Source organism: Gobius niger, assembly GCF_951799975.1.
Source record: "Gobius niger genome assembly, chromosome: 13".
NCBI classification, from domain to species: domain Eukaryota; kingdom Metazoa; phylum Chordata; class Actinopteri; order Gobiiformes; family Gobiidae; genus Gobius; species Gobius niger.
Genome location: NC_136864.1, coordinates 29,742,936 through 29,768,710, shown reverse-complemented (window position 1 = coordinate 29,768,710; position 25,775 = coordinate 29,742,936). Strand labels below are relative to the sequence as shown.

At 43.0% G+C, this 25,775-nt stretch overlaps 1 protein-coding gene across 1 annotated transcript; it reads right to left on the bottom strand.

The window, feature by feature from the left end:
• Positions 1-531: 531 nt before the first annotated feature.
• On the bottom strand, positions 532-25,364 carry LOC306973234 (uncharacterized protein). Its single transcript, XM_079570134.1, has 9 exons — positions 25,131-25,364; positions 10,429-11,110; positions 9,509-9,663; positions 7,488-7,702; positions 7,182-7,400; positions 6,627-6,951; positions 4,357-4,561; positions 2,466-2,557; positions 532-893 (listed from the first exon to the last, which is right to left on the bottom strand). Exons 1-9 carry the CDS (start codon positions 25,248-25,250, stop codon positions 801-803), a joined length of 2,106 nt encoding a protein of 701 aa, XP_079426260.1. The 5' UTR covers positions 25,251-25,364; the 3' UTR covers positions 532-800.
• Positions 25,365-25,775: the final 411 nt, after the last annotated feature.

Here is a 25,775-nt window from a genome sequence, read left to right as displayed (position 1 = left end):
AAACGATGATTGAATCACCTTACGTATCAAATAAAATTGGCTGAGTATTTATGTTTGTACAGGATTTGGAAAACTTGGCCCAAAATATCAATCAAAACATTATGACATATGCTACACTCCACTTCTTCCCGGAGTTAGCTAACATTTGCTAAAGGGGCGGGGCTTTTGCGAAAGGACAGTTTAGACAGGACGCACCTTCAGTGTGTCGCCACAAGCCGTGACCCCAATAAATATATATCACTTTCAGCTTATAACTATTTGAACTTTGACATCTGTTTTAGTCATATCAAAATATAGTGTTTTTTTTAATATATTTTTTTTTAGAAAGCTCTGTTGTTTCAAGCCCTAACCATGAAGCAGACTCAAAAACTGCTGGGAACACTTTATAATAAGGCTCATGTTTGCAGATGCGTTACACTCAGATGCAGGTAGTTCTCACGTACATATACTCAGGTACATATACTCAAGAAGACTAAGAATATCAAAAAAAAGATAAGAAATACAATATTGTCGCAGTACTCTTACTTTGAGGCACTACTTTTTATTTCTACTTGAGTCAAATTCCTGTAAAGCACCGTTACTCCTTTGTGCCTTATTATAAAGAGTTTCCCACGTTAACAGATAAACTTGAATAAATTGCCCAAAGGTTCATGAAGCTCCAAAAACAGCTGAACTGGCAGTGATTCATGGCTATATCAGGAGGAGTTGGTTTATATTTCGATCCCATATCAGAACCATACGGGCTCGGCCTTTTGCAGCGCAGAGTGCGGTAACGTTCTCGCGATCGGCCCACCGGCGGCTCAGTCTTTCTTCTGATTGGCCAGCAGGGACGCCTCCCAGCGCTGCGCCATGGCGTTCTGCCGCCTGGGCACCGACGAGAGGCTGGTGGGGAACTGAGGGAGGAGACTCAGCTTAGCCACTGGAGACGAGCCGATGGAGGTGGAGGGGTGGAGGGATGGACGGAGAGATGAACGGAGGATTAATGGATGACAGAATGAAAGTGAAAGATGCCAGTTCGCACAGTTCAGACATGGAGCTACGGGGAGATGCAGCGGAACGCAGCGGGTTCCTTTTCTTAAAGCTGAGATGCCAGATTTTTTTCTGCACAAACTGTAATTTTCACTTGGAAACAAAAGTATAATCATCTTCATAATAGGATAGATTGGTGCTGATTCAACATTTTTACATAGGTTGAAGAAGTTCTAATATCAAAGGCCATTTCTTCTCTATTATTCTCACATTGTGGTGATGATATCTCCAATTAAAGGTGCATTTTGGAACTTTTTATGCGAAAAATAATGTGATATTTGACTTTTTAGTGTCCCAGGGGCTGTATAGGTGGTTAGCATGGCCTTTGCTTTCCATCACATTGGCCTCTATGTTGCTCCTGGATCTATTGTTTTAAAGAGGGGGTATTATGCTTTTTTCAATCACATAGCACCAGTCTATAGCACACTACAATGATGACCAAACCTTCTGTTGGTCTGTAAATGCAGTAAATTAGAATAACTGCCTTGTATAAAATGTCTCTCTCAAAATGGCTGTAGTGAATGTCTTGAAATAGGCCACTGTCTCTTTAAGAACCTCTGACCCTTTCCGAGCCGTGGTTGGTTACTCGGCTGGTGACGAAAGCTCGGAGGCGTCTCCAGGAGGTGGGGGCGTTCCTAGGAGGACTCAGGCAAACCTATCCCTAAAATGGCCGCCATCAGAGTTTTTACAGATTACTCAAAATATGTGAATGTGCCAAGGCAACACTTCAGGCATGTTTTTAATGAGGGAATGACATAATAACATGATGTAAAGCTTGAAAAAGTCGATTCTGCATAATTACCCCCCCTTTAAGGGTGTCTGGTCCGCCCTCAAGCGCTATGGGACCATCGATCTCCCGCAGAACATGGACAGTGTTTAACCTCTTAACCCCCTCCTTCACCAAGTGCACTTTCTGGCCCCTTTCCGAAACAAGCAGATTGGTAAGAGGTCTTACGCCAAACCGGATGTGCATCAGCGTCCGCCATGATAAGAATCGTCCGAATTGGGCTGTCAGTTAGGACGGAGTTAGGAAGAGGAGCCTCAATGCTAACTATCATGGCTACTTTAGCATAGTGACCTCTGGGGCTAACTAACCGGTGATTAGGAGCTGTGTGCCAAAAGAAGAAGAACAGCAGCAGTTGTTGGTGACGTCACTTCCCCGTCCCCTGGGTGAGGACGGTCGAATTGGACATAATGTCGCGTTTCCGTAACTTTTCTGTTGCTCTTTTTCAGCGTTTTCTTCAAGATTTTAGATTTGGGTACTGGAGAAAATGTTCTTGGTTCAGGTGGGGGTTAAGAGGTTAACTTACAGTGGGAGAAATAGTTTGTCACTGTTGTTTGTACGGCATGACACCAGCTTCGCCTTGTTGTTGCACCAGATGGAAGATGAGTGGGGCTGAAGTATGAAAGGGAGTTTGAATATTTCCGTTTCTCACCTTCTGGTCACATGACAGGCTGGAGCGTTCCATTCGGCGAGTCCTGGAGGGGGAGGACGGGGAGGAAACACATCTGTCTGCCACCTCCGGAACTGGACACAGCAAATCAACACATCCAGGGTTAACTTTGGAGAGAGGACTGAGGTATGAACTGCTAAACTCCATGTATGAGGCGGCTGCTTGGTTGAAGAAATCTATTTTCTAAAGATTCCGTGGTGGACAGCTGTTTCCTGGGAGGTGTCAGGTTTTTATGAGGGTTTCTGGTAGACAAGTTAAACTGGAATGCATTTGTTGAAATCTGATTCCTAACCTCATTGATACAGATCAAGCTAACTGCCACTACAAGGACTAGTTCTCTTCTCTGAAATAATAACCTTATCAGGGCTGTGCAATTATCACCACATTATTGTTACTGCAGTATTAAGTGACCCAACATCAATATCGCAAGAACCCGCAATACATCACAAAATGACTGAGCACTTCCATCCGACTAAGTCACACACTTTGTACTAAAAAAGTTAAGTTGTGGCATTCTTAATTTTTATTTGATTTCTCTCGCCTTGTTTTGGCCCTGATTTGAGGTTTTCTAAGTCTAGTTTTAACAGCATTTGATGTCACAGAATATGCAGTGTACAGTAGAATTTTTTTATTTTTTTATTTTTCAATATACAGTGGGAGGAAAAAGTGAGTACACCGTTTGGAATTTCTTTCATTTCTGCCTAAATTGGTCATAAATGTGGTCTGATCTGCATCAAAATCACATGAATGAGTAAACGGTGTGATTGGACTTCAGGTTGGCTCACCCCTGACTCTTAATGTCTGTGTACATTTGTCTAATTAGCTCTTGGAGGATCCTTAGCCAGGGGGTGTACTCACTTATTTCTTACTGTCCTGTGAATGTTTACATCGGGGTAAATTTCCCTGGGGCCAAAATATATCGAGAGTGTATTGTCGGGGTCCATAAACAGAAGCTCCAGTAAAATATGTTTTGATTGGGAAAATACTATTGAAGATTTTTTCAATAAATGAATAATAATTAGTGTGACAGGACTGTAACCTCAGCTTACACTTGTATTGCACTTAACAAGCCTGTGCCACAAGTCTCTGCTACACTGTAGTCATCATTCATTCACTGGTGGTAAGCTACTATTGTAGCCACAGCCGCCCAGGGGCAGCCATTCATCACGTGATTATAATGTGTTGTTTATATCCTCATTTCTTATTATGTCAGTGCCCTCTGCTGGACATGTGTGGAATTCTTTCCTTTTTTAATTTCGCTGCATCCTAGTGGCTGGAGTGAGAACTGTGATCTATTATAAATCCATAACTCCGCACAGGATTGGGCTAGAGACTTACTTTTGACATACTCAGGAATTTGTGCTCTACAAGTCAGGGGCCTGATTGAATCATCTCGCGGGCCAGATTTGGCCGCCTGTTTGAGACGACTGGTTTACATGTTATGACCAAAAAATCTGGTAACATGTAAATGTTTGAGTGGTGTTAGTTTAAGCAGACACTGTTTACTCATTCTTATGATTTTGGTAAAGATCAGACCACATTTTATGAGAAATTTGGGCAGAAATGTAAGCAATTCTCATAGCATTTGTAATTTGTACTTGGAGATGGGATTTTTCAATGTTAAAGGTTATAGTGTCTGTTTTATTATGTCTTGATCTGATGAAAGTAGATGGGATTACAGAAGTGCTGCACTCACATGTTTACTGCATATTTTTGTTGTATGTGAACTGCTTGTTTTTAGTTTGGCACTATGGAGAGTAGGAGCTGTTGTAAAGTGTGATTGTAACTATCTAAACTGTGACTGGATTGTGAATGACTGTGCACATGTAGTAGACGGCCTGTGCAGTTACAACAATGAAAGTTCTCCTGGTACCACTGATGCTGATGTTGTCGGTGAGGCCCGGGGACACCAGCACCGTGTGGAACTTCTCAGCCCTGCGGTGGCCCCTGAACGCGTCCTCCCTCTGCCGCCTCCACTCCTCGTCCCGCTGCCGCACCAGCCGGATCTCCTGCTCCACCAGGGACTGGCTGCTCAGGGAGCGCAGCTTAAAGAACGGGTTGGACGTGAAGGTGCTCTCCTGAAAGCACACACGGAGACGGGATTATTCCAAGTGATTTTAGAAGACCCTGGACGAGAAGATTAAGATTATTTTTCTTTTTTGGACCTGAAATTTGTTTTTCTTTTTGCATTATTCAAAAGTTGGGGCAGCTTCGTATCAGTATTCTAACATGAGAAAATACTTTGACTACTTTTCCCACACCACTCTGTCAATGGAAAAAGCTTTATGTAAAAAAAGATTTCCTTTATCTCAATTTGAATGTATAATTTTGACATTATTTGAAATCGTGTCAGATTACATCACTATTACAACACTGAGACTTCTACAGTTACTCAGTTCTCAAATGAACTCCAACAATTTTGGCTCTTTCCCCACCCCTGCTGACGAGGTGGAGGTGTCGCCTCCTCAGTTCACAGCTCCAGTTTCTTCAACACTTGGCTGCGGTGCTGTCATCACACCCCACTGCTTCTCATTAATGATGCTATTTATAGGATTCTTTTAAATCCTTGCTTTTGGCTTATGCTTTTAATCAGGCACGTTTTCAGGTTTTGAATCTTCAGATGAAAACGAGCAGGTGCGCTGGCTCGTGAGCCGTGTGTAGTAGAAACAACAGCAGTGCTTTTCACGGACAGTGAAATGCAAAATAGTTAAAAGCGTGTGTGTAGAGTGGGCAAAGATACGATTCTTTCACCACTACAAAAGGTGCGATTAATGAATTTATGAACACTGAATAATCGACGATGGCCGGGTTGAGACTGTGGGTGGGGACTCGGGGTCTCGGGCGTGTCCCCATCAGTGCTGAAGTCAAAACAGATACAGGAACTAAGGAAGGGTTTGGGTCGAGATTTCACACATAAGCTCGGCTGCCCTGTTCTCCTCCAATCTCCACTACTTCACTCAAACGCTGGCTCCCCTCGCTCTGTGTGTCCGCCTGGCTGTGTGTGAAGGTAGGCTGTGGTAAAAGTTTCAGTTCCAGCTGTTGGCCTGTGCTTTTTTGCCTGTGGTGCAGTTGGTTGTTGTAGCTGCCGTGGATCTCACATGTCCAGTTTTTCCCGGTTGGACTCGCCTTGTGGGCCTCCGATCAACCTAAAAGCGTCAGGCTCTTACCTACCGAGGCAGAGAATGGTATGTTCATGACCGCTATCCTCATTTCAGGTGCAGCAATTGCCCATTAGCCGCAGCCGTAAGCTAACACTCTCATTCACAGGTATTCCACGGAGCCCAAAGTCATAGTGACGACCAACTGCTGCTCTGCTATATCTCTGTTCTGTCTGGACTATTGTTTTATATGTTATATGTTTTATATGTTATATGTTTTAAATGAGTACGGAAATGGTCTTAACCATACAAATGTCAAATAAATTTACTCATTTTCTATTTACTACAGAACAAGTGTCTGTCATCGATTTTCAAATCTGTGTGACTTAATGGTCCAAATCCGAGATTGACCACTCGTGGCCCCCAACATTTTAAATTAAAAAGCTAAGGTTAAAGAAATGACCTCACCACTATTCTTTCAGCTACCTAGCTCCACCCGTCTGGCCACACATAAATAGGATATCTGGGTATTTAGAGGTGTTGTTTGGTTGAAGACATGAGTGGTTGGCTGATCCTGCCCTTGAGCCTCATCAGAATATGAAGTCAGTAAAAGCATCACATGGTGTGCTCACAAGATCAGAATAATGCAGTATACTGACTACAGAGTAGCAGTAGTTAGTATTGGTTAACTGCATAATGTTAATACATTACACCGTTATTAAACATACTGACGTCATGAGCAACAGAAATATATGTATTTTCTCATAAGTCTGATTTAACATGGACGTTAGATCGGCAACACACATGCAAAAGTCAATGAAAACAGACAAATGGACAATCCCAACATGGCCGCCAGATCTGGAGTGCTCAACATTAGCTCCAATGCATCACTATGACCAACCTAGAGTTTTACAATAGATACGTGTCTGTGCTCAAACTTCTCTGCTTGGTTCACCCTTGTTAGTCATGCCTTTAACTTACAGTACATTTGTACTGAGCCGCCTCTCAGTGAGAAAGTGGAGTATCATATACGTACAGTATGTACCTGTGTTTCAGGGCCAGGGGCCGTGGAGTTAAGGCAGAACTCCGACGCGCTGCGGATGATCAGGTTGGAGGTTTCCACGACGACCACGTTGGCGGTGTTGCCGGGCCAATCGGAGAGGCCGCTGGTGGCAGAGGAGATGAGGCGGGAGCGGGAGGCGGGGCTGGTGTCGGGCTCCAGGATGATGACGTTGCTCGCGGTCAGCTCGTGGTAGTTCCGGGGCAAAGAGGAGGAGCAGGAGGGGGTGCACGAGGGCGACACAGACAGGGTGGGTGTCCGACAGGCGGGGGGGCGCGGCGGGGAGCGGCTGGTCTGCAGACAGGATGGCCTGGAAGGCAAGTTTTGACCATTACTTTTCTTTTCATACTCAAAACACTCTACATCAAAGAAAAATTGAGGCACAAATGCAGACAGCACGGGGCATTTGAAACATGTACATGTGCAAGAAGAAGCTTCTGAAGATTGAACTGCAACATCCTCAACTCCCCGAACCCAAGTGGACAATATTTGATAATGATGGGGAGTTCCTGAACGACTGAGAGCCTTCCCTAGTCATACCGTGGGACAGCGATGCCCTTCTCGATGAGGCCCCTCTCCCGGCGGTGCTTCTCCTCTCTCTCCAGAGTCAGTCTGATCTCTCGCTCCACAGCGGACTCGGGATCCTCCAGGGGGCTGCGGTACGACGACTCGTCCAGGCCCGAGTCCTCCGAGCCTGGGGACAGAGTGGAGGACAGGGGGGGCTCCCGGGGCATGGCAGCTGCCGGTGGACGGACCTCCCTGGATAATTGATCCCAGATGTCAAGTATAGATCTGACCTCCCATCAATGTGGCCGATGGATTGACCTTAAAGAGAAGGCTGTGTACCTGTGTTTGAGGCGGGGGCTGCGGGTCGGGGGGTACATGGAGCTGTGCGTGCCCTGGAAGCTGCCCTGCGCCCTCAGTCCTGGTTTGGGCGTGGGCTGGCCTTTCACCTCCTCCTCCATCTTCTTCCACTGTTGCCGCGCCAACAGGAAGTCCACGTGCTCTGTGGAGACGTTCTCACTGCCAGAGTCCTGCTGCGCGCTGAGCTCTGTCGGCAGCTGAGCCAGGGATTCACACACAGCATCAACACACAGCTTTCTATACCAAATCTACCTTCTGCAGCTTTTCACCATGATACTAAGCTGCGTCCTCATCAAAAACATACCGAGGCTGTGCTCAATATATCGTATCACCAATATATCGGGATACGTATTGTATTGTTAACTTGTTGTTTTTCTTTGTTTTGTATTTCAGCCACTAAGAGCACATCCTCCATCAAGTGTGGTAATATTGTCTTCACTGCAGTTAATCGTGCTGGTATCTATCAGGGCCTCGTGAGATCATTATTATTAGGGCCAGGGTTTCCGTTATCCGGCTGTAGCTGGAGTTTGGCTGGTAAATAAAATCTCCATCGTCCAAATTGGCCGACAAGAAAAATTTAGGAGAAAAAAAAGGAAAATAGGCAATAGGCTGAATACAATATTTCACCTGAGTCAGTGATTGATATAACAGTGTTTTTCAGAAAGGCCTAAATATTGAAAAGGGTTTAAAGAGGGGGTATTATGTAAAGCTTTTTCAAGCTTTACATCATGTTATTATGTCACTCCCTCATTAAAAACATGCCTGAAGTGTTGCCTTGGCACATTCACGTATTTCTGAGTAATCTGTAAAAACTCTGATGGCGGCCATTTTAGGGATAGGTTTGCCTGAGTCCTTCTAGGAACGCCCCCACCTCCTGGAGACGCCTCCGAGCTTTCGTCACCAGCCGAGTAACCAACCACTGCTCCTCAGCAGAACCCCCTCCCCACTGATGCCACAGACAGCGTGTGGAGGGGGCGTGTCGGAAAGGCTCAGAGGTTCTTAAAGAGACAGAGGCCTATTTCAAGACATTCACTACAGCCATTTTGAAAGACCAATTTTATACAAGGCAGTTATTCTAATTTACTGCATTTACAGACCAACAGAAGGTTTGGTCATCATTGCTGTGTGCCATAGACTGGTGCCATGTGAGTGAAAACAGCATAATACCCCCTCTTTAATATTTCTGTTAAAAAAAAAACTTTCCCTCAGGTTGTTTTACGAAGCGCAGTTGAAGCGCCATCATAGCGCTGGAAAGGCGTTTCTTTTCATGCGTCATCACATTTTCCAAGAGACAAGTGTAAGAATACCCACCCTTGCAGTCATGTGATCATATATAGGCGCACTGAGTAGCCTCGTGTACAAAATGCGCGGTATAAATAAAGTTGCCTTGCCTTATCAAATAGATGACACCATCATTCTCATCCTGCTAGACACAAAGCGTGCATTTCAAGGAGATAGACTATTTCAAATCTTATATCAGCACACTGTATCTTTAGACGTGTTCTTTTTTGCTAAACTGCAACTTTTATGTAAGTCTATTTTTTGGGCATTTAGATCATAATATTTCTATTTAGAGCAGTGCAGTGCAGAGGTTTTTTCCCCTGCAACCTTTGAACTGCTTTTTAATCATAAGTAGGAAAAAGACCTAACGGCTCCTGTAGATACTTGATCATTTGACAAACGGACATTTCATGAGGATTTCAGCCGCATCAGAGCAGGTCGGTTTATCAGCTCACCATCTTTTCCTAAACTTCTGTCATAATGCTAAACTCTGACTGTGTTAGCCACTAACTGTTGCTGCGACTCCTGCTTCAAACTTTTGGGATCCCTACACCCGTTTGTGTTTACATGGTGCGGATTATTTAATATCCTTAAATTATTATACATATATAATTTAAACAAGCAATATATATCAGCCGTCCAAGTAGCTACAGTTGTTTTAAGCTTCTGAGATACAATAAAGTTTGAATGGTTGATGGCGCCGTCGTGTCTTTCTCCTGTACCTTCTTGTCGGGGTCAGTGGAGCTGGTGGTGGAGCTGGTGGAGGATCCTCGGAGGAACATGTCTCTCCTGGAGGCCATCTGCTCTCTGGAGTCACTCCGCTCAGGCTCGCTGCTCTGAGCAGGCTTCTCCTCCACGGTCTCCTCTGAGCTTTTGTCTGAGGACGGAAACAGCGGAACAGAAAGACCTTTACAGTGGACATGCATTTACGTGGTGTATAAACATGCTTTAAGAATCTCAGCAATGATGCTTTATAACATTTTATAACTTCAAATGAAGAAACACTATGGTGTGGGTGACATTGGGAATTACCAATTACCAATGTTTAAAGATGATGCAAGCAGTAAATGTTTTGCTAGCATGCTAACAAATCAATACCACGGTGATAAACAGCTGGGAAAAAGTCTGGTGAGGATGCAAAGAACACTTCTGTTTTCTATCTAATTACAAGAATTAATTAAAAAAGCCAAAAGAAGAAATGTATGGTAGCCCAGAGCGGTGTTGAAGTGGGCGGGGCTTAAATTCCTACTTTCTACTCCACTACATTTCTATTAAGTCTCCAAAGTAAAAAGTACAATTTGTCTGTGGTTTGTTTCAAAGGCTTACGATGAACACTCCAGAACATTAGGGGGCGCCATGCAGATGTACTGTCAATGTGCTGTCAATGTCATAACACAGAAGGAGGCTTGTCCTCGTGTTGCCGTACTGACAGCCAACTTGGTCACCATCTTTATGTTTCTGAAGCTGGAAAGGTATTATTTCACAACATTTCTTCATATGATTTGTGCTTTTTACTCTTTTGTACAACAAATACTTCAGTGCTTTAAGTAATAATTCCAGTGAAGTTGTATTGGAGTAATATTTGACCATTATTGCCTTTAATCAATTAACAAAACTACTAAAATGAATTATAGACTCGTACCCGTCAGTGAGTCTTTTCGACTCTCTGTGTCTCTTTCCGCTCGGCTGATGACATCACCGTTCAGGGAGGCAGCCCATTGGTCGTCCCCGGCGTCACTGTCGGAGTACACGGCGGCGAGCTCGGCCTGTACGCAGTCACTGAGGTCATCCCTGGGCTCCGCCTGCTGACCCCACACACTGTCAAACGCCGACTCTGATTGGACATTATCTTCTGCTCGCGACTCAAACAGCCGCTCTGATTGGTCACTCGCCTCAGCTACTTCCTGCTTTACATCTTCCCTCCTCACCAGTTCCGCTGTCCAGAAATCATCATCTGCTGTGTCTTCCCTCGGTTCGTCCGTTTTCTGCTTCCCAATTTCAAACACCAAATAGTCGCAGTTGTCCTCCTGCTCGTCGCCGATTGGCCGCTCCACCTTGTGGACTTGTGGGAATTGTAGTTCTTCATCTTCTTCCTGCTCGTCCTTATACTTCTGGAGGGTTTCTCTCTCCAGGTCCATCAGTAGAGGGGGTGAGGAGCTGATCTCCATGGCGACAGGGTCTTCAGGGGGCGGGACACCGTTGACACTATGACTGCTGTCAAGTTGTGTATTGTTGCTGTGGTCACTGTCGGTTTGGGCGCAGTCGGCGGCGTGGCTAGCGTCCGTTAGCTCTCCTGCAGTTCTTCTAAGCCCAGCTGTAGCTCTCTGTGAAGACATCATTTGAAAACACAATTTATTTTTTTGTGTTTTAGCGTGTGAAATTCGGGGATTAATGATCCCTTCCATGATAATAGGCCAAAGGAGATTTTAAAATGTAAAATACTAGCATTACCATAAAAAGCATTTGGACACCCGGTAGCTAAGGGAGTAGTTCCACAGCTCTTTTTTCTTCTTTTTAAAGTTGTTTTAGAAAATATTAGCTAGTGTTTGCTCGTGCTCTATAAAATTATAAATATTGTTAGAAGCTTGCTCTGGTTGTTTTTAGCTTATGGTGGATGTTAGCATCACTAGCAAGTAGCATCACAGAGCAAACGGCATAGACGCAGGGCAAGCAGTGCAATATAACTACAGAGGAGCTGGGTGACAGTCAGCAGGGTGATACGTACATGGAAATGAAGACAACATTCTAGTAGGGTGTTTTAATTCACTTCTAACTCAGGGCACCGCCATTATGATAATGCTAACTCGGAGGTACAGAATCGCTTTCAAAGTAGGAATAGGCTGTGTCTGGAGTTAGTTGGAGGGGCAGTTCCATGGTGGTAACTAAATGGTAACTAAATGGTAACTAAATGCAGATTTTGTTTTCGGTTAATACCTCTGTCATTACTGGAAGAATCCACACGAAACAAAGGTGGTCACATTGTTCAGGGTCTCCTCTGTCAGCAAATGTATGTCCCGAAGTTACTTGGGACCCGAAGTAACAACTTTTTGAGTGACAGTGCAGGATTTTAGAGGAGTTGTGGTGAATAAGTCTGTGCTCATTCTACACATTAGGATATGGCTGGAACATGTGGGGGATGACAATACTTCCAATTATTTTCTCATAAATGCACTCAAAATGGTGACAGTATTGGAAAAACGTGTTTGTGATGTTGGCCAGCAGAAAGAACTACCAGCCTGGCGGGTTTAGGGACCATATCATTCCTAAATAATGATTAGGTACATATCTTTTCTATTGTATTGTATCCTGCCCTCCGACATCATATCACTGTATTCTAGGATGTTAACGCAACCATTTTCCACCGATAGCTAATGAAAAGTACCATTCACCCTGTTGTTAGCCCAGTAGAGCTTAGGACCCACATCCATTTGCGCACAGACGGAACCGGTTGACTGAGAACGCCATCGCCGCCATGCTCCACACACTAGTGGAACATCTCGAGCAGAAGAACACCTACGCGAGGATCCTCTTCGTCGATTTTAGCTCGGCCTTTGACACAATCCGGCCATCTAAGCTCCGAGCCAAACCGCACCATCGTGGCTTCAACAACTCGCTGTTAAAGCAGGCAAGCACAGACATGCTCTACGTATTCACACATGACTGCTCGGCTTCTCTTCCTTCCAATGTTATTGCTGAATTTGCCGATGACACCACAGTGCTCGAACTCGACAACAATGAGGCAGAATACTGGACAGTGCAGCAGCTAGCGTCATGGTCTGTCAGTAAAAACCTGTTTCTGAACATCAAGAAGACCAATGAGATCGTTATGGACTTCTGCAAGAAGACCCTCAATCGCTCTCTCTATATCGGCAACGGCGTGGTAGAGAGGGTGCCACATTTCAAATTCTTGGGAGTATCTGTGACTGAAGACCTCTCCTGGGGAATCAGCATTGCCTCAGTGGTAGGAAAAGCCCAGCAACGCCTCTACGTGAGGCAACTGAGGAGTGCCAGATCCCAAAACAGCTGATGCTAACCTACAGAGCCATCAGCAGTGACACATTTCTTAGTGTGGTTCTCCAGCTGCACTAAGGCCCATCAGCAGGCACTCCAGATCGTGGTAAAAAACAATAGGAAAAATCACTGGGACCATTCTCCCAGAGATCAGTACCATGTACAACACCCGCTGTCTGAAGATAGTGCACAACATCCTGCGGGCCCAGCATCACCCACTCCATCACCTGCTCCACCCCTCAGGGAGAAGGTCCATCCAGACTGGCCAACAGCTGCTTAATGATTCCCCTTTCCCCCCGCTCCCCTCCTCACATGGACAGTAAACCATTCCTCACTGCAATAACTGTGACTGGACTTTGCTAAGATCTCTGGGGTTACTGGTTTATCCCACGATAATAGATCACCAGAGATTGTAAAATCCTGCTGTGTTTGGACACTTCACGGTGTTAGTATGAAAATAATATGTCAGTATAGATACAGACGGCAACTCGTCATAGAAGGGGGCGTGGCTTCGCCGAGGGGGAGAATAGAATCTTTAGAGAAACACAATTTTCCCTCTTTTTAGCCATTTTCTGGTGGAATATCAACTTATTTATCACACATAAGTAAAGTCAAGTGTAAATCAGGTCCATATGGATATTTTGTCGCAACAGATTGTTCAGTAGAAGTGAAAAAACGGCAGTTGTAGCAAGCGCTAGCTAACCGTTAGCATTAGCTCGATGCTAACATGTAGCATCAAGTTAGCATTCTCCGTTATTCATGTATTTATGGGCTGTTGAACCACTTTGCTCCTCCCCATGTCTTTGTATCATTATTTAGTAGAAACTATATTCAGCATTCAGCATTTGTTACAGTAGTTTTTGAATAATTAGAGAAAATAAAAAATGTTTTCAAAAATGACCATATATGGGCGATTCCAGAGATGCCGTCTGTATCTATAGCCTCCATATATAAACGTTCTTATACAGAACAACTGGCATTATTTTCAACCTCAGATATATATTTTCAAACCCTTGCGTGATCTTTCAGTCTGAATAAACTCCTCGTCTGTGTTTCTGAGCGCGGCCAAATGTCAGAGCAGTCAAAGAGAACTGACTTCAGCAGCCTTTACGTCTCTGTGCTTCGCGTTTCCACGGCAACCCCTTCCGAAGTGTCGCCAGCACATGGTTCGGACAAACCACAATAATCAGCAAAAAAAACATTCTCACCGAGTCGCCATGGAGACGAGATAAAAAGTCAGTGCGATCAGTGCGTTCAGCATTGTGAGAAACGGTGACAAAACATGACAGGCCGTACTTCTGTCAGCTGGTTCCAAATCTATCCCATAATAATACAGTCAAATGTTGGGATCAAAAGCCCGAAAGAACAAATGTGCACAGACTAAAGAATGAGTGTCAAAAACAATGACTGCAATTTTATGGGAGGGGTTGGTAGAACAGTGGTTAGACAAGGGGGCGTGGCCTAGCCGATGGAGAATGAAGCTTGTTTTGGGAATCACAGTTTTCTACTCTTTTAGCCGTTTTCTGGCAGATTTTAAACATATCTATGACACAAATAAGGTCAAGTTAAAATGGGTCCATAAGGATTGCGGATTGTCCAGTAGAAGTGCAAAACCGGCGCTTAAGATGGTGTTAGCGTATGTAGCATGTAGCTAATGTTGGGATCATGGTTTGCATTGTCCGTAATTTCTGCATTTATGGGCTGTTGAACCACATTGCTCCTCTCCATGACTCTGTATCTTTATTTGATAGAAAAAATATTCATAATTCAGCATTTACCTCACACATGAACCGAGCACATTTTCTCCAGTTTGACTTAACCCCAGTCCAAAAGCTTCTGGAAAAAAAAGCTGTGAAAAGAGCAATAAAACTGAGACGAAAACAATGATGGAAATGTGACCAAAAAAATGAGAAAACATTGACAAAAAAGTGACAAAAAATTGATGAAAAAGTGGCAAAAATGTCACAAAAATGCCACGAGAAATTGACAAAAAATGTGATGAAAAAATGACAAAAATGTGACCAAAATGACCAAAAAAAAAAGACAAAAAGTTACAAAAATGAGTTGAACACCCGACAAAAAAATGATGGGGAAAAAATCTGATGACGTGAGGAAAAAAATCCTCTCGGTTCAGGCGGGAGTTAAGATGTTAAAGTAATTTTGGTGCAATGGGAGAAAGTCCATTTTTTTTCTCCTCTTTGTTTTCCCCCTCTGGCAGCTTTGAACATGAGCATCAATGGGCGATTTGAATGTAACTCATTTTAGAAAAAGTATTTTTCACACACTTTGTCTGAGATGCCCAAACTTCCCTATCCCTCACTTCCGTCTGCAGCGGGTGACTCTGGGTGACACCCTATCTCACCTGGAGAGGGCGCCACTTTTTCCCAGTCAAGAACAATGGCCGCTGGCTGCTCTGCTTTGTGACGACAACACAAGGGGCCGCCATTTCTGTAGTACCACCATATAGCTGCTAGTCTCCCATTGGAAAGCGTTGCACTTTTAGACATGTTAAAGACAACTTTAAAGCCTGGTTTCTAATTTTCTTAAACTTTCTACAGCTGGATATTCTTCCCGTGATAACGTTGGGTTAGTTCTTTTTTTTTTTTAGAAATCTCATACTAATGAGGGTCGGACTGTTAGCATTGTAGCAGCGCGAGCTATACGTCACGCAAGGGCCGAGTCTACAGTGAAGATCCCGCCCCTTATGTCCTTTTTAGGAACATGATTCGTCAGAGCTGGGGAGGAGGAGTCTGTAAATCCACCATGATTCCCCCCTCGAGCGTGGTCATTGTGGCAAACGGGGAGGAGGAGCTGTCTATTATTTTTTACGGTCTATGGTCAAGAACCGTGGTCTTGAATTTCCAAAAACACGATTGAAAAGTGATGAAAACCTAAAACAAAAGGCAACAAACCTGCCGGAAAAGAATCAATATCATAATAAAAAAGTGACAAAAATACAACTATAAAGTGACAGAAAGGGGACAAAAACACAACAAAAAAGTTTCTAAAAGCAAGGAAATAAAACAATGAAGAAAGCAACAAAAATATGACATAAAAAACGACAAAAACTAGACGAAACAAAGTATGAAAACCAACCAAAAAAGAGACAAAAACACAACAAAATGTGATAAAAACGCGGCAACAACACAACATTAGTACCACCCGATTCGGACTCGGATCAAGGGTGTTGGTTGTAAAATAACTGCAGCCTTTGTGATGAACCAACTGCAACATCAAACATCTCTATGTCTGCCTCGTCTCCAGTGAATATGCAGAAACAGAGTGAACAGACCCAGCCAGTGCTAACATGCTAACATGCTAGCGCGGTCGATGCCCTGTTATGAAAGCTGTCTGTCTCCCCCGCGTTGTGTTCGGTCACTACAACATCTGTCCCTTATGTAACGATCGTGAGAGGCACAATGCGGAAAAAGACAAATCATCATCACATATTCCCGTGTGACCTGGACGCTCAGACTGAATGAGTGATCAGATACATTTAGGAGCGTATGCTTGGAAGCAAAATCCAATCTGTCATGAAAAGAGCAGATACAGGTCACATTGGGACAAACCAAAATCAGAATGGGATCATGTTGGCCTCCGTCTGAACCAAGTTTGGATTTATTTGAGCAATTTGGCTTTTCAAGCAAACCGGAATAACAGTTATTAGAGAAAAGAACACACAACAAAGCCCAAAAGGAGAAGGCTGAAGCAAGAAAAGCTTATTTATGCCTGTGCTCCTCCTACTCATTTAGAACCTTTGTATCTGCTGTTTACATTCAGGTTTTTTTCTGTTTACAGAAAAAAACAGACTATACAGACTATACATTGTATATTCTTAATCATCCAATATTCTGAAACACTAGTTACCGGTGCTACTTAATAAATGTCTATGATTACGTAATGCTGCCCTATACAGTACTATCACGGTTACCATATCCATATAGACGTACACATGTGGGTGTCTGGGTATGAAAAGAGAGTATTTGAGTATTTGGTGATCTGGTACCAGGATCGGTCACCTCTTGTTCGCTGTTTAGTCTGTGCATTTTCCGTTATATCGATTCTAAGTAGAAGTGGGGAAGGTAACAAAGATGGCAGCATGGAAAAGCAGATAGGTCTGTAACAACAACTGCAGCTCTGATTTCATCACCAGCATCTTCACCATCATAATGGACAGGATGAGTCACAAGCATCATTATAGTGTAGTTCTGCATGTGAGCAATCCATGCCCAGAGCCGTCTACAAGCAGTGGGCAGGATATCTGTTACATAAATGCATCCATTGATAGAATCAAGTCCATCAATGGATGCTATGAAAGTGACATAATACACTTAAAGGTGTATTATGTAACTCTTTCATTACTAAGTTGATGAGTATTGACCTTTCAGTGATCCAAGGGCTGAATGAGTGTCGGGTTTCTGTTTGTTTTGGGGGTTTTTTGTGGGAAGAGTCAAGACTGGCCCTCTAAAAAAAAGTCATATTCAATGCAATAGTCGAGGTGATGAACTTAAACAGTATAAGCTACAAATCGAGGACAATAGCTGCATGTTGTTTCTGACGAATTCAAGCTAACACCTCAGAGCACTAAACACTTTAATCTTGTCGTTTATAACTTGATGGAACTTTTGTAAAATTACTAAACAATCTTAAAATGTGCGTTCCGTTAAGGAGGTTCCTCTCGCGACTGCAACACAAACTCTCAAAACCAACCAAAAGATCCCACTGTAGATTTGGATAATGAAATGGTAAAACTCAATAGTGAAAATAGAAGTCCCAAAAAGGCCAAACATTGTAAATCATTGTGGAAATGTGAAGATTTTCAAACTGCGCGCACTGATGACGAGGGGCAGGAGGGTGAGTCACCTGACAACTCCCAACATGCACTTCTTTGCAAACATTTGTCTAAAATGTATCAAAAAATAGAGGTCTAAGGTTTCGTGGGTCCTGGAGGGAGTTACAATAAACTATTTCCTCTTATATTGGCAATGTGAGGGGCATGAGTGTTTTGTCCCAGAGGCCCATTGCTCATTATATGAGATTATGTGAGAACCATAACTCAAGAAAGTATGCCACCAGAAGGGTGTAAAAGGCGTCACATCCCTCTAGAGGAGGAATTGTGTCATTGCATCTATGTAATGAATACGAGCAATCGTACGTCGTATGTCATAGGCATTTGATGTTTTCATGTTTGATAAAAATGTTATTAAAATCCTATGATCGGCAAAAACAATGTCCATATAAAGGGCATTGCTTCTCTTGCGCTGTCATTTTATAAAACCGAGTTAGAGGCCTGGATGCATCAGCTGTTGCCGACCATTCACCAAAACATCCGGTGAAAATTGTGGAAGTAAACAATAACAGTGATCGCTCGTGTAGCTCTTGGTGCTAATTGTGGGCCGGTGTCATGTATGACGGGGCTTATCTCTCCATCTGATTGGTCCGACCGGCCCAAAGTACGCCGGCCCACCGGGAAAAGTCCTGGATCTCCCGATGGCCAGTCCAGCCCTGCACCACAATGAAAATCAGCCATAAGATCATATTTTCTATATTCTATGTTGCAGACTTTTGCCTATAATTTTGGAACCATAAGTGATAAGAGACTTACTTAAAGGCCTAATACGCACTAAAATCAACTTTTCTTTTCTTAAAAAGTTACATAATGCAGCTTTAAATATTTAGAAATGCTAGCACATTGTTATTGATTGTTGATGTAGGAGTAAAAGTCCAAATCAGTCACTGTCGGCCCTGAATCGCCTCAACGTCTGACAAAGCTGAACAGTTAGTGAACCTTTTGAGATGTGTATTATGAGACCTAGAAACGAGTTAGGCCAGCAGCTCACTGGTGTTCGGGAGTGAAGTGTGCGTGAGGTGAGGCGCTCCGTTCAATACTCCGATACATGTGTCCTAATGTGGACTAATGCAGGTCAGCCTGACCCAGAGCGGGAAATCTAAAAGCTCTTCCACACGTCAGGACATTTACGCCCTCGGAGGCTGGAACACAGTGCAGACACAGTCATTATGTCAGAGCGCTCTAGTGCTCAGGTCGGAGAGTTGACACAGAAACTGTGCTTTAGAGGAACTGAGAAACATCGCAATGAAAGTCAGTCACACGTTTGAACACATCAGATCACATCTTATATACTTTTTGTTGCAGAATTTGGCTATAAACAATAGAAAGAGATTTTTATTTTGGAATCTGTTGATTTTTGTCTTTCAAATGAGCTCCCTGTGACCACTGTAATGTAAACAACAACTATCTAGCAGTTCATCATCAATACACGGCTTTGGCTGCACAGAGCACCATGTCTTTTTCACATGTCAGCTTGTATTCAAAGATATTGACAGAGAAAATACAGGAAGGAAAGAAAACAGGAATACTGCCTTCAAGACCACAAGATATGCCAAAATCCAGTGCTAGAAAAATCAGATTGTCAACTTTCTGACAACTGTTGGCGATTTGTGTCAGAACTCAGTGAGTCAGTAAGACAGCGCCAAAACTTTAGTGTCTTCATAACAGTGATGAAACTGAAACAGTCAAACTGCAAGTCGGATTTATCCATCCATCCATTTTCTTCCGCTTTATCCGGGGCCGGGTCGCGGGGGCAGCAGCATCAGCAGCAGAGATGCCCAGACTTCCCGATCCACACACACCTCCTCCAGCTGTTCTGGGGGGACCCCGAGGCCACACCAGGCCAGCTCGTAGACATAGTCCCACCAGCGTGTCCTGGGTCTTCCATGAGGCCTTGTCCCACTAGGACATGCCTGGAACACCTCCCGCGGGAGGCGACCAGGAGGTATCCGGAACAGATGCCCTAGCCACCTCAGCTGCTCCTTTCGACGTGAAGGAGCAGCGACTCTACCCCGAGCTCCACTCGGGTAACTGAGCTCCTCACCCGATTTCGAAGGGTGCGCCCTGACACCCTGCGAAGGAAACTCATTTCGGCCGCTTGTATTCGCGATCTTGTCCTTTCGGTCATGACCCAAATCTCATGACCATAGGTGAGGGTGGGAACGTAGATCGATCGGTAAATCGAGAGCTTTGCCCCGACTCAGCTCCCTCTTCATCACGATTTCAGTCAGATTAGAGTAATTTTAATTCAATTTCAATGCCAAATACAATATTTGAAAAATTTCCTCACACAGAGGAAAGCGACTTGGACAGGACGGGCAACCTTTGAGCAAAAACAGTGTGGTCAGTTTCATCTAAAACCGCAGCTGTATATGTTAGACCACCATTTTGGTATTTTCAATGAACATATACAGTATAACAAAGTTAGAATTTGTATTTAATTAATGATTTTTAACGACATTTAAGGCCTTGGTTTTGGCACAATTCATTTCATGACTTTTAGCCCTTTTAAAATTCGCACAGATTAGTCGATGTGTGGGAAACACTGAACTGTCTGTGAATGTTTGCAAAACAATATAGTTGCAATATTTCACAAAACCATTTCGACACAGAAAGACTGTGCTAGAAAGACTGTTCATATCTGAGTCAGATTGAAGGTGTGTGTGATGGTGTGGCCTAATGCTACAATGACACTAACTTGCCCCCCCTTTGCCCTGGCCGGACCGTGGACTGGCCGTCATTAGTGATGCAGCACATCTCCAGCTCTAATCCCGAGATCATGAGCAGATTGATCTTAAAACAGTGACCTCTGGGATTATACCATCACTCCCCGCCCCGGCACAGCCCCCCCCCTCCGGCATAGGCCCCACATGCAGGACTGCCTTTGACCTTCTAAATCCACAGAGTGAGGGCAGAGATTACGCACAGATGATGAGAAATGATACTAACACCACACCAGCCATAACACAAGTACCTCTGCGCTTTGGCACATGGGCCGGATACGCAAATCATGACGGATGAAAAAACTGCAATGTTTGGCTTTACCCAAATCTGAACGTTTGGTGAAAAGAGTGTGAAAATAGCGACGTAAACGAGCAACAAAAACATGACCAAAAAAGTGATTAAAAACGAGTGACTAAAAGGTCACAAAAAAGCCAAAAAAGAGCGACAAAAATGTGACAAAAACACCACAAAAAAGAGCGACAAAAATGTGACAAAAACACCACAAAAAAGAGGGACAAAAATGTGACAAAAACACCACAAAAAAGAGCGAGAAAAATGTGACAAAAACACCACAAAAAAGAGGGACAAAAAAGTGACAAAAACACCACAAAAAAGAGGGACAAAAAAGTGACAAAAACACCGCAAAAAAGAGCGACAAAAAAGTGACAAAAACACCACAAAAAAGAGCGAGAAAAATGTGACAAAAACACCACAAAAAAGAGCGACAAAAATGTGACAAAAACACCACAAAAAAGAGGGACAAAAAAGTGACAAAAACACCACAAAAAAGAGGGACAAAAAAGTGACAAAAACACCACAAAAAAGAGCAACAAAAAAGTGACAAAAACACCACAAAAAAGAGCAACAAAAATGTGACAAAAACACAACAAAAAGAGCAACAAAAATGAGACAAAAACACCACAAAGAAGAGCGACAAAAATGTGACAAAAACACCACAAAGAAGAGCGACAAAAATGAGACAAAAACACAAAAAAAGAGCGACAAAAATGTGACAAAAACACCACAAAAAAGAGCGACAAGAATGTGACAAAAACACCACAAAAAAGAGGGACAAAAATGTGACAAAAACACCACAAAAAAGAGCGACAAAAATGGGACAAAAACACCACAAAAAAGAGCGACAAAAATGGGACAAAACACCACAAAAAAGAGCGACAAAAACACCACAAAAAAGAGCGACAAAAATGGGACAAAACACCACAAAAAAGAGCGACAAAAATACAACAAAAAAGAGCGACAAAAATGGGACAAAACACCACAAAAAAGAGCGACAAAAATACAACAAAAAAGAGCGACAAAAATGTGACAAAAACACCACAAAAAAGAGCAACAAAAATGTGACAAAAACACCACAAAAAAGAGCGACAAAAATGTGACAAAAACACCACAAAAAAGAGCGACAAAAATGTGACAAAAACACCATAAAAAAGAGCGACAAAAATGTGACAAAAACACCACAAAAAAGAGGGACAAAAATGTGACAAAAACACCACAAAAAAGAGGGACAAAAATGTGACAAAAACACCAAAAAAAGAGGGACAAAAATGTGACAAAAACACCACAAAAAAGAGCGACAAAAATGTGACAAAAACACCACAAAAAAGAGCAACAAAAATGTGACAAAAACACCACAAAAAAGAGCAACAAAAATGAGACAAAAACACCAAAAAAGAGCGACAAAAATGAGACAAAAACACCAAAAAAGAGTACCAAAAATGTGACAAAAACACCACAAAAAAGAGCGACAAGAATGTGACAAAAACACCACAAAAAAGAGGGACAAAAATGTGACAAAAACACCACAAAAAAGAGCGACAAAAATGGGACAAAAACACCACAAAAAAGAGCGACAAAAATGGGACAAAACACCACAAAAAAGAGCGACAAAAATACAACAAAAAAGAGCGACAAAAATGTGACAAAAACACCACAAAAAAGAGCAACAAAAATGTGACAAAACACCACAAAAAAGAGCGACAAAAATGTGACAAAAACACCACAAAAAAGAGCGACAAAAATACAACAAAAAAGAGCAACAAAAATGTGACAAAAACACCACAAAAAAGAGCGACAAAAATGTGACAAAAACACCACAAAAAAGAGCGACAAAAATGTGACAAAAACACTGCAAAAAAGAGCGACAAAAATGTGACAAAAACACCATAAAAAAGAGCGACAAAAATGTGACAAAAACACTGCAAAAAAGAGCGACAAAAATGTGACAAAAACACTGCAAAAAAGAGCGACAAAAATGTGACAAAAACACCACAAAAAAGAGCGACAAAAATGTGACAAAAACACCACAAAAAAGAGCGACAAAAATGTGACAAAAACACCACAAAAAAGAGCGACAAAAATGTGACAAAAACACCACAAAAAAGAGCGACAAAAATGTGACAAAAACACCACAAAAAAGAGCGACAAAAATGTGACAAAAACACCACAAAAAAGAGCGACAAAAATGTGACAAAAACACCACAAAAAAGAGCGACAAAAATGTGACAAAAACACCACAAAAAAGAGCGACAAAAATGTGACAAAAACACCACAAAAAAGAGCGACAAAAATGTGACAAAAACACCACAAAAAAAAAGAGCGACAGAAATGTGACAAAAACACCACAAAAAAGAGCGACAAAAATGTGACAAAAACACACAAAAAAGAGCGACAAAAATGTGACAAAAACACCACAAAAAAGAGCAACAAAAATGAGACAAAAACACCACAAAGAAGAGCGACAAAAATGAGACAAAAACACCAAAAAAGAGCGACAAAAATGTGACAAAAACACCACAAAAAAGAGCGACAAAAATGTGACAAAAACACCACAAAAAAGAGCAACAAAAATGTGACAAAAACACCACAAAAAAGAGCGACAAAAATGAGACAAAAACACCACAAAAAAGAGCGACAAAAATGAGACAAAAACACCACAAAAAAGAGCAACAAAAATGTGACAAAAACACCACAAAAAAGAGCGACAAAAATGAGACAAAAACACCACAAAAAAGAGCAACAAAAATGAGACAAAAACACAACAAAAAGAGCAACAAAAATGAGACAAAAACACCACAAAGAAGAGCGACAAAAATGTGACAAAAACACCACAAAGAAGAGCGACAAAAATGAGACAAAAACACCAAAAAAGAGCGACAAAAATGTGACAAAAACACCACAAAAAAGAGCGACAAAAATGCGACAAAAACACCACAAAAAAGAGCGACAAAAATGCGACAAAAACACCACAAAAAAGAGCGACAAAAATGTGACAAAAACACCACAAAAAAGAGCGACAAAAATGTGACAAAAACACCACAAAAAAGAGCGACAAAAATGTGACAAAAACACCACAAAAAAAAAGAGCGACAGAAATGTGACAAAAACACCACAAAAAAGAGCGACAAAAATGTGACAAAAACACACAAAAAAGAGCGACAAAAATGTGACAAAAACACCACAAAAAAGAGCAACAAAAATGAGACAAAAACACCACAAAGAAGAGCGACAAAAATGAGACAAAAACACCAAAAAAGAGCGACAAAAATGTGACAAAAACACCACAAAAAAGAGCGACAAAAATGTGACAAAAACACCACAAAAAAGAGCAACAAAAATGTGACAAAAACACCACAAAAAAGAGCGACAAAAATGAGACAAAAACACCACAAAAAAGAGCGACAAAAATGAGACAAAAACACCACAAAAAAGAGCAACAAAAATGTGACAAAAACACCACAAAAAAGAGCGACAAAAATGAGACAAAAACACCACAAAAAAGAGCAACAAAAATGAGACAAAAACACAACAAAAAGAGCAACAAAAATGAGACAAAAACACCACAAAGAAGAGCGACAAAAATGTGACAAAAACACCACAAAGAAGAGCGACAAAAATGAGACAAAAACACCAAAAAAGAGCGACAAAAATGTGACAAAAACACCACAAAAAAGAGCGACAAAAATGCGACAAAAACACCACAAAAAAGAGCGACAAAAATGCGACAAAAACACCACAAAAAAGAGCGACAAAAATGTGACAAAAACACCACAAAAAAGAGCGACAAAAATGTGACAAAAACACCACAAAAAAGAGCAACAAAAAAAATCTGAAAAAAGTAATGAAAATGTGACAAAATTGGGGGGAAAATATAAAAAATACGACAACGCAAGGAAAAAGATCAATTTCGATCAGTTTTGTAAGTCTTAGCTTTCAAATGAGGCGTGACACTGGCCTATAGGCTGTGACCTTATGGATTTGGGTCAAGCTGAACCCACCGGTTAAGGTGGGGGTTAAGAGGTTGAGTCCGTTTAAAACACTTCACGCCTTCATCCTGCCGCTTCCCTCTCAGGCACGTTGCCATGGAGACCAAAGGGACCGGTTTAGAGTTCACTCGGACTAACTTTCCCTCGCGCGACGCGCACCGGGCAGGGCTCCGCGCAGAGAAGCTAAACGCTACAGTGTGAGCTAAAGCAGCACCTGGTCGTGAGGAGCTGCAGCTGTTAGCTCTCCGCACTCTCATCCTCACCCCCAGCCTCCCTCCCTCATCCTCAGCCTCATCCTCAGCCTCTCTCGCAAACAGCCTGTAGCCTTTGGATGTTACATAACACGAGGCTAGCACCAAACATGACACATCATCACCATCGGAGCCGAGAGACCCGTGTGCGCGTGGAGAGCCCTGTCCCGGACCCCCCGCAGACCCAGCCCCCCCCCCACCCCCCCCCCGGAGAGGAGTCACCCACCAGCAGCTTCCAGCAGAGCAGCCAGAACGAGATCATCTCCAGGTGGCCACGCTGCGCACCGTCCCGTCCCCCAAGTCCCAGCAGCCACGCGGCGACCCGGCGGCGAGAGGACGGACGCATCCACGAGCCGAGCACCGCGAGCCCGTCTGTTTACTAATGTGTGCGGTGTGGATGTGTGTGAGAGGGAGGGAGGGAGGGAGGGAGGGAGGGAGGGAGAGAGAGAGGGAGAGAGAGAGGGAAAGGGAGGGAGAGAGATGAGTAAGAGCGGATGGAAGAGGAAAGAGAGAGAGTGAGAGAGAAAGAGAGAGAGAGAGAGAGACGAGTGATATGGAGGGGGAGTGATACGGAGGAGGAGAAGGAGAGGGAGGAAGGTAGAGGGGAGGAGAGGAAAGAGAGAGAGAGACAGGGAGGAAAGAGAGATGGAGGGAGAGAGAGAAAAGAGTGACAGAGAGAGAGAAGGAAAGGGAGGGAGATAGATGAGTGAGAGAGCATTTGAGAGGAAAGAGAGAGAGGGAGAGAGTAATATGGAGGAGGAGAAGGGAGAGAGGGGGAGGGAGAGGAAAGAGAGAGAGGGAGGAAAGAGAGATGGAGGGAGAGAGAGAAAAGAGTGTGAAGGCGGGAAGGAGAAGGAGAGAAAGGGAGGGA

Excerpts from the sequence above, each read along its gene's own strand:
- LOC306973234 (XM_079570134.1), bottom strand. The coding sequence starts at position 25,250 with ATGCGTCCGTCCTCTCGCCGCCGGGTCGCCGCGTGGCTGCTGGGACTT. Across the intron at positions 11,111-25,130 it reads TGCTCTGCTGGAAGCTGCTG|AGAGCTACAGCTGGGCTTAG; the intron begins GTGGGTGACTCC and ends ATGTCTTCACAG. Across the intron at positions 9,664-10,428 it reads TCGAAAAGACTCACTGACGG|ACAAAAGCTCAGAGGAGACC; the intron begins GTACGAGTCTAT and ends TTCCGTCCTCAG.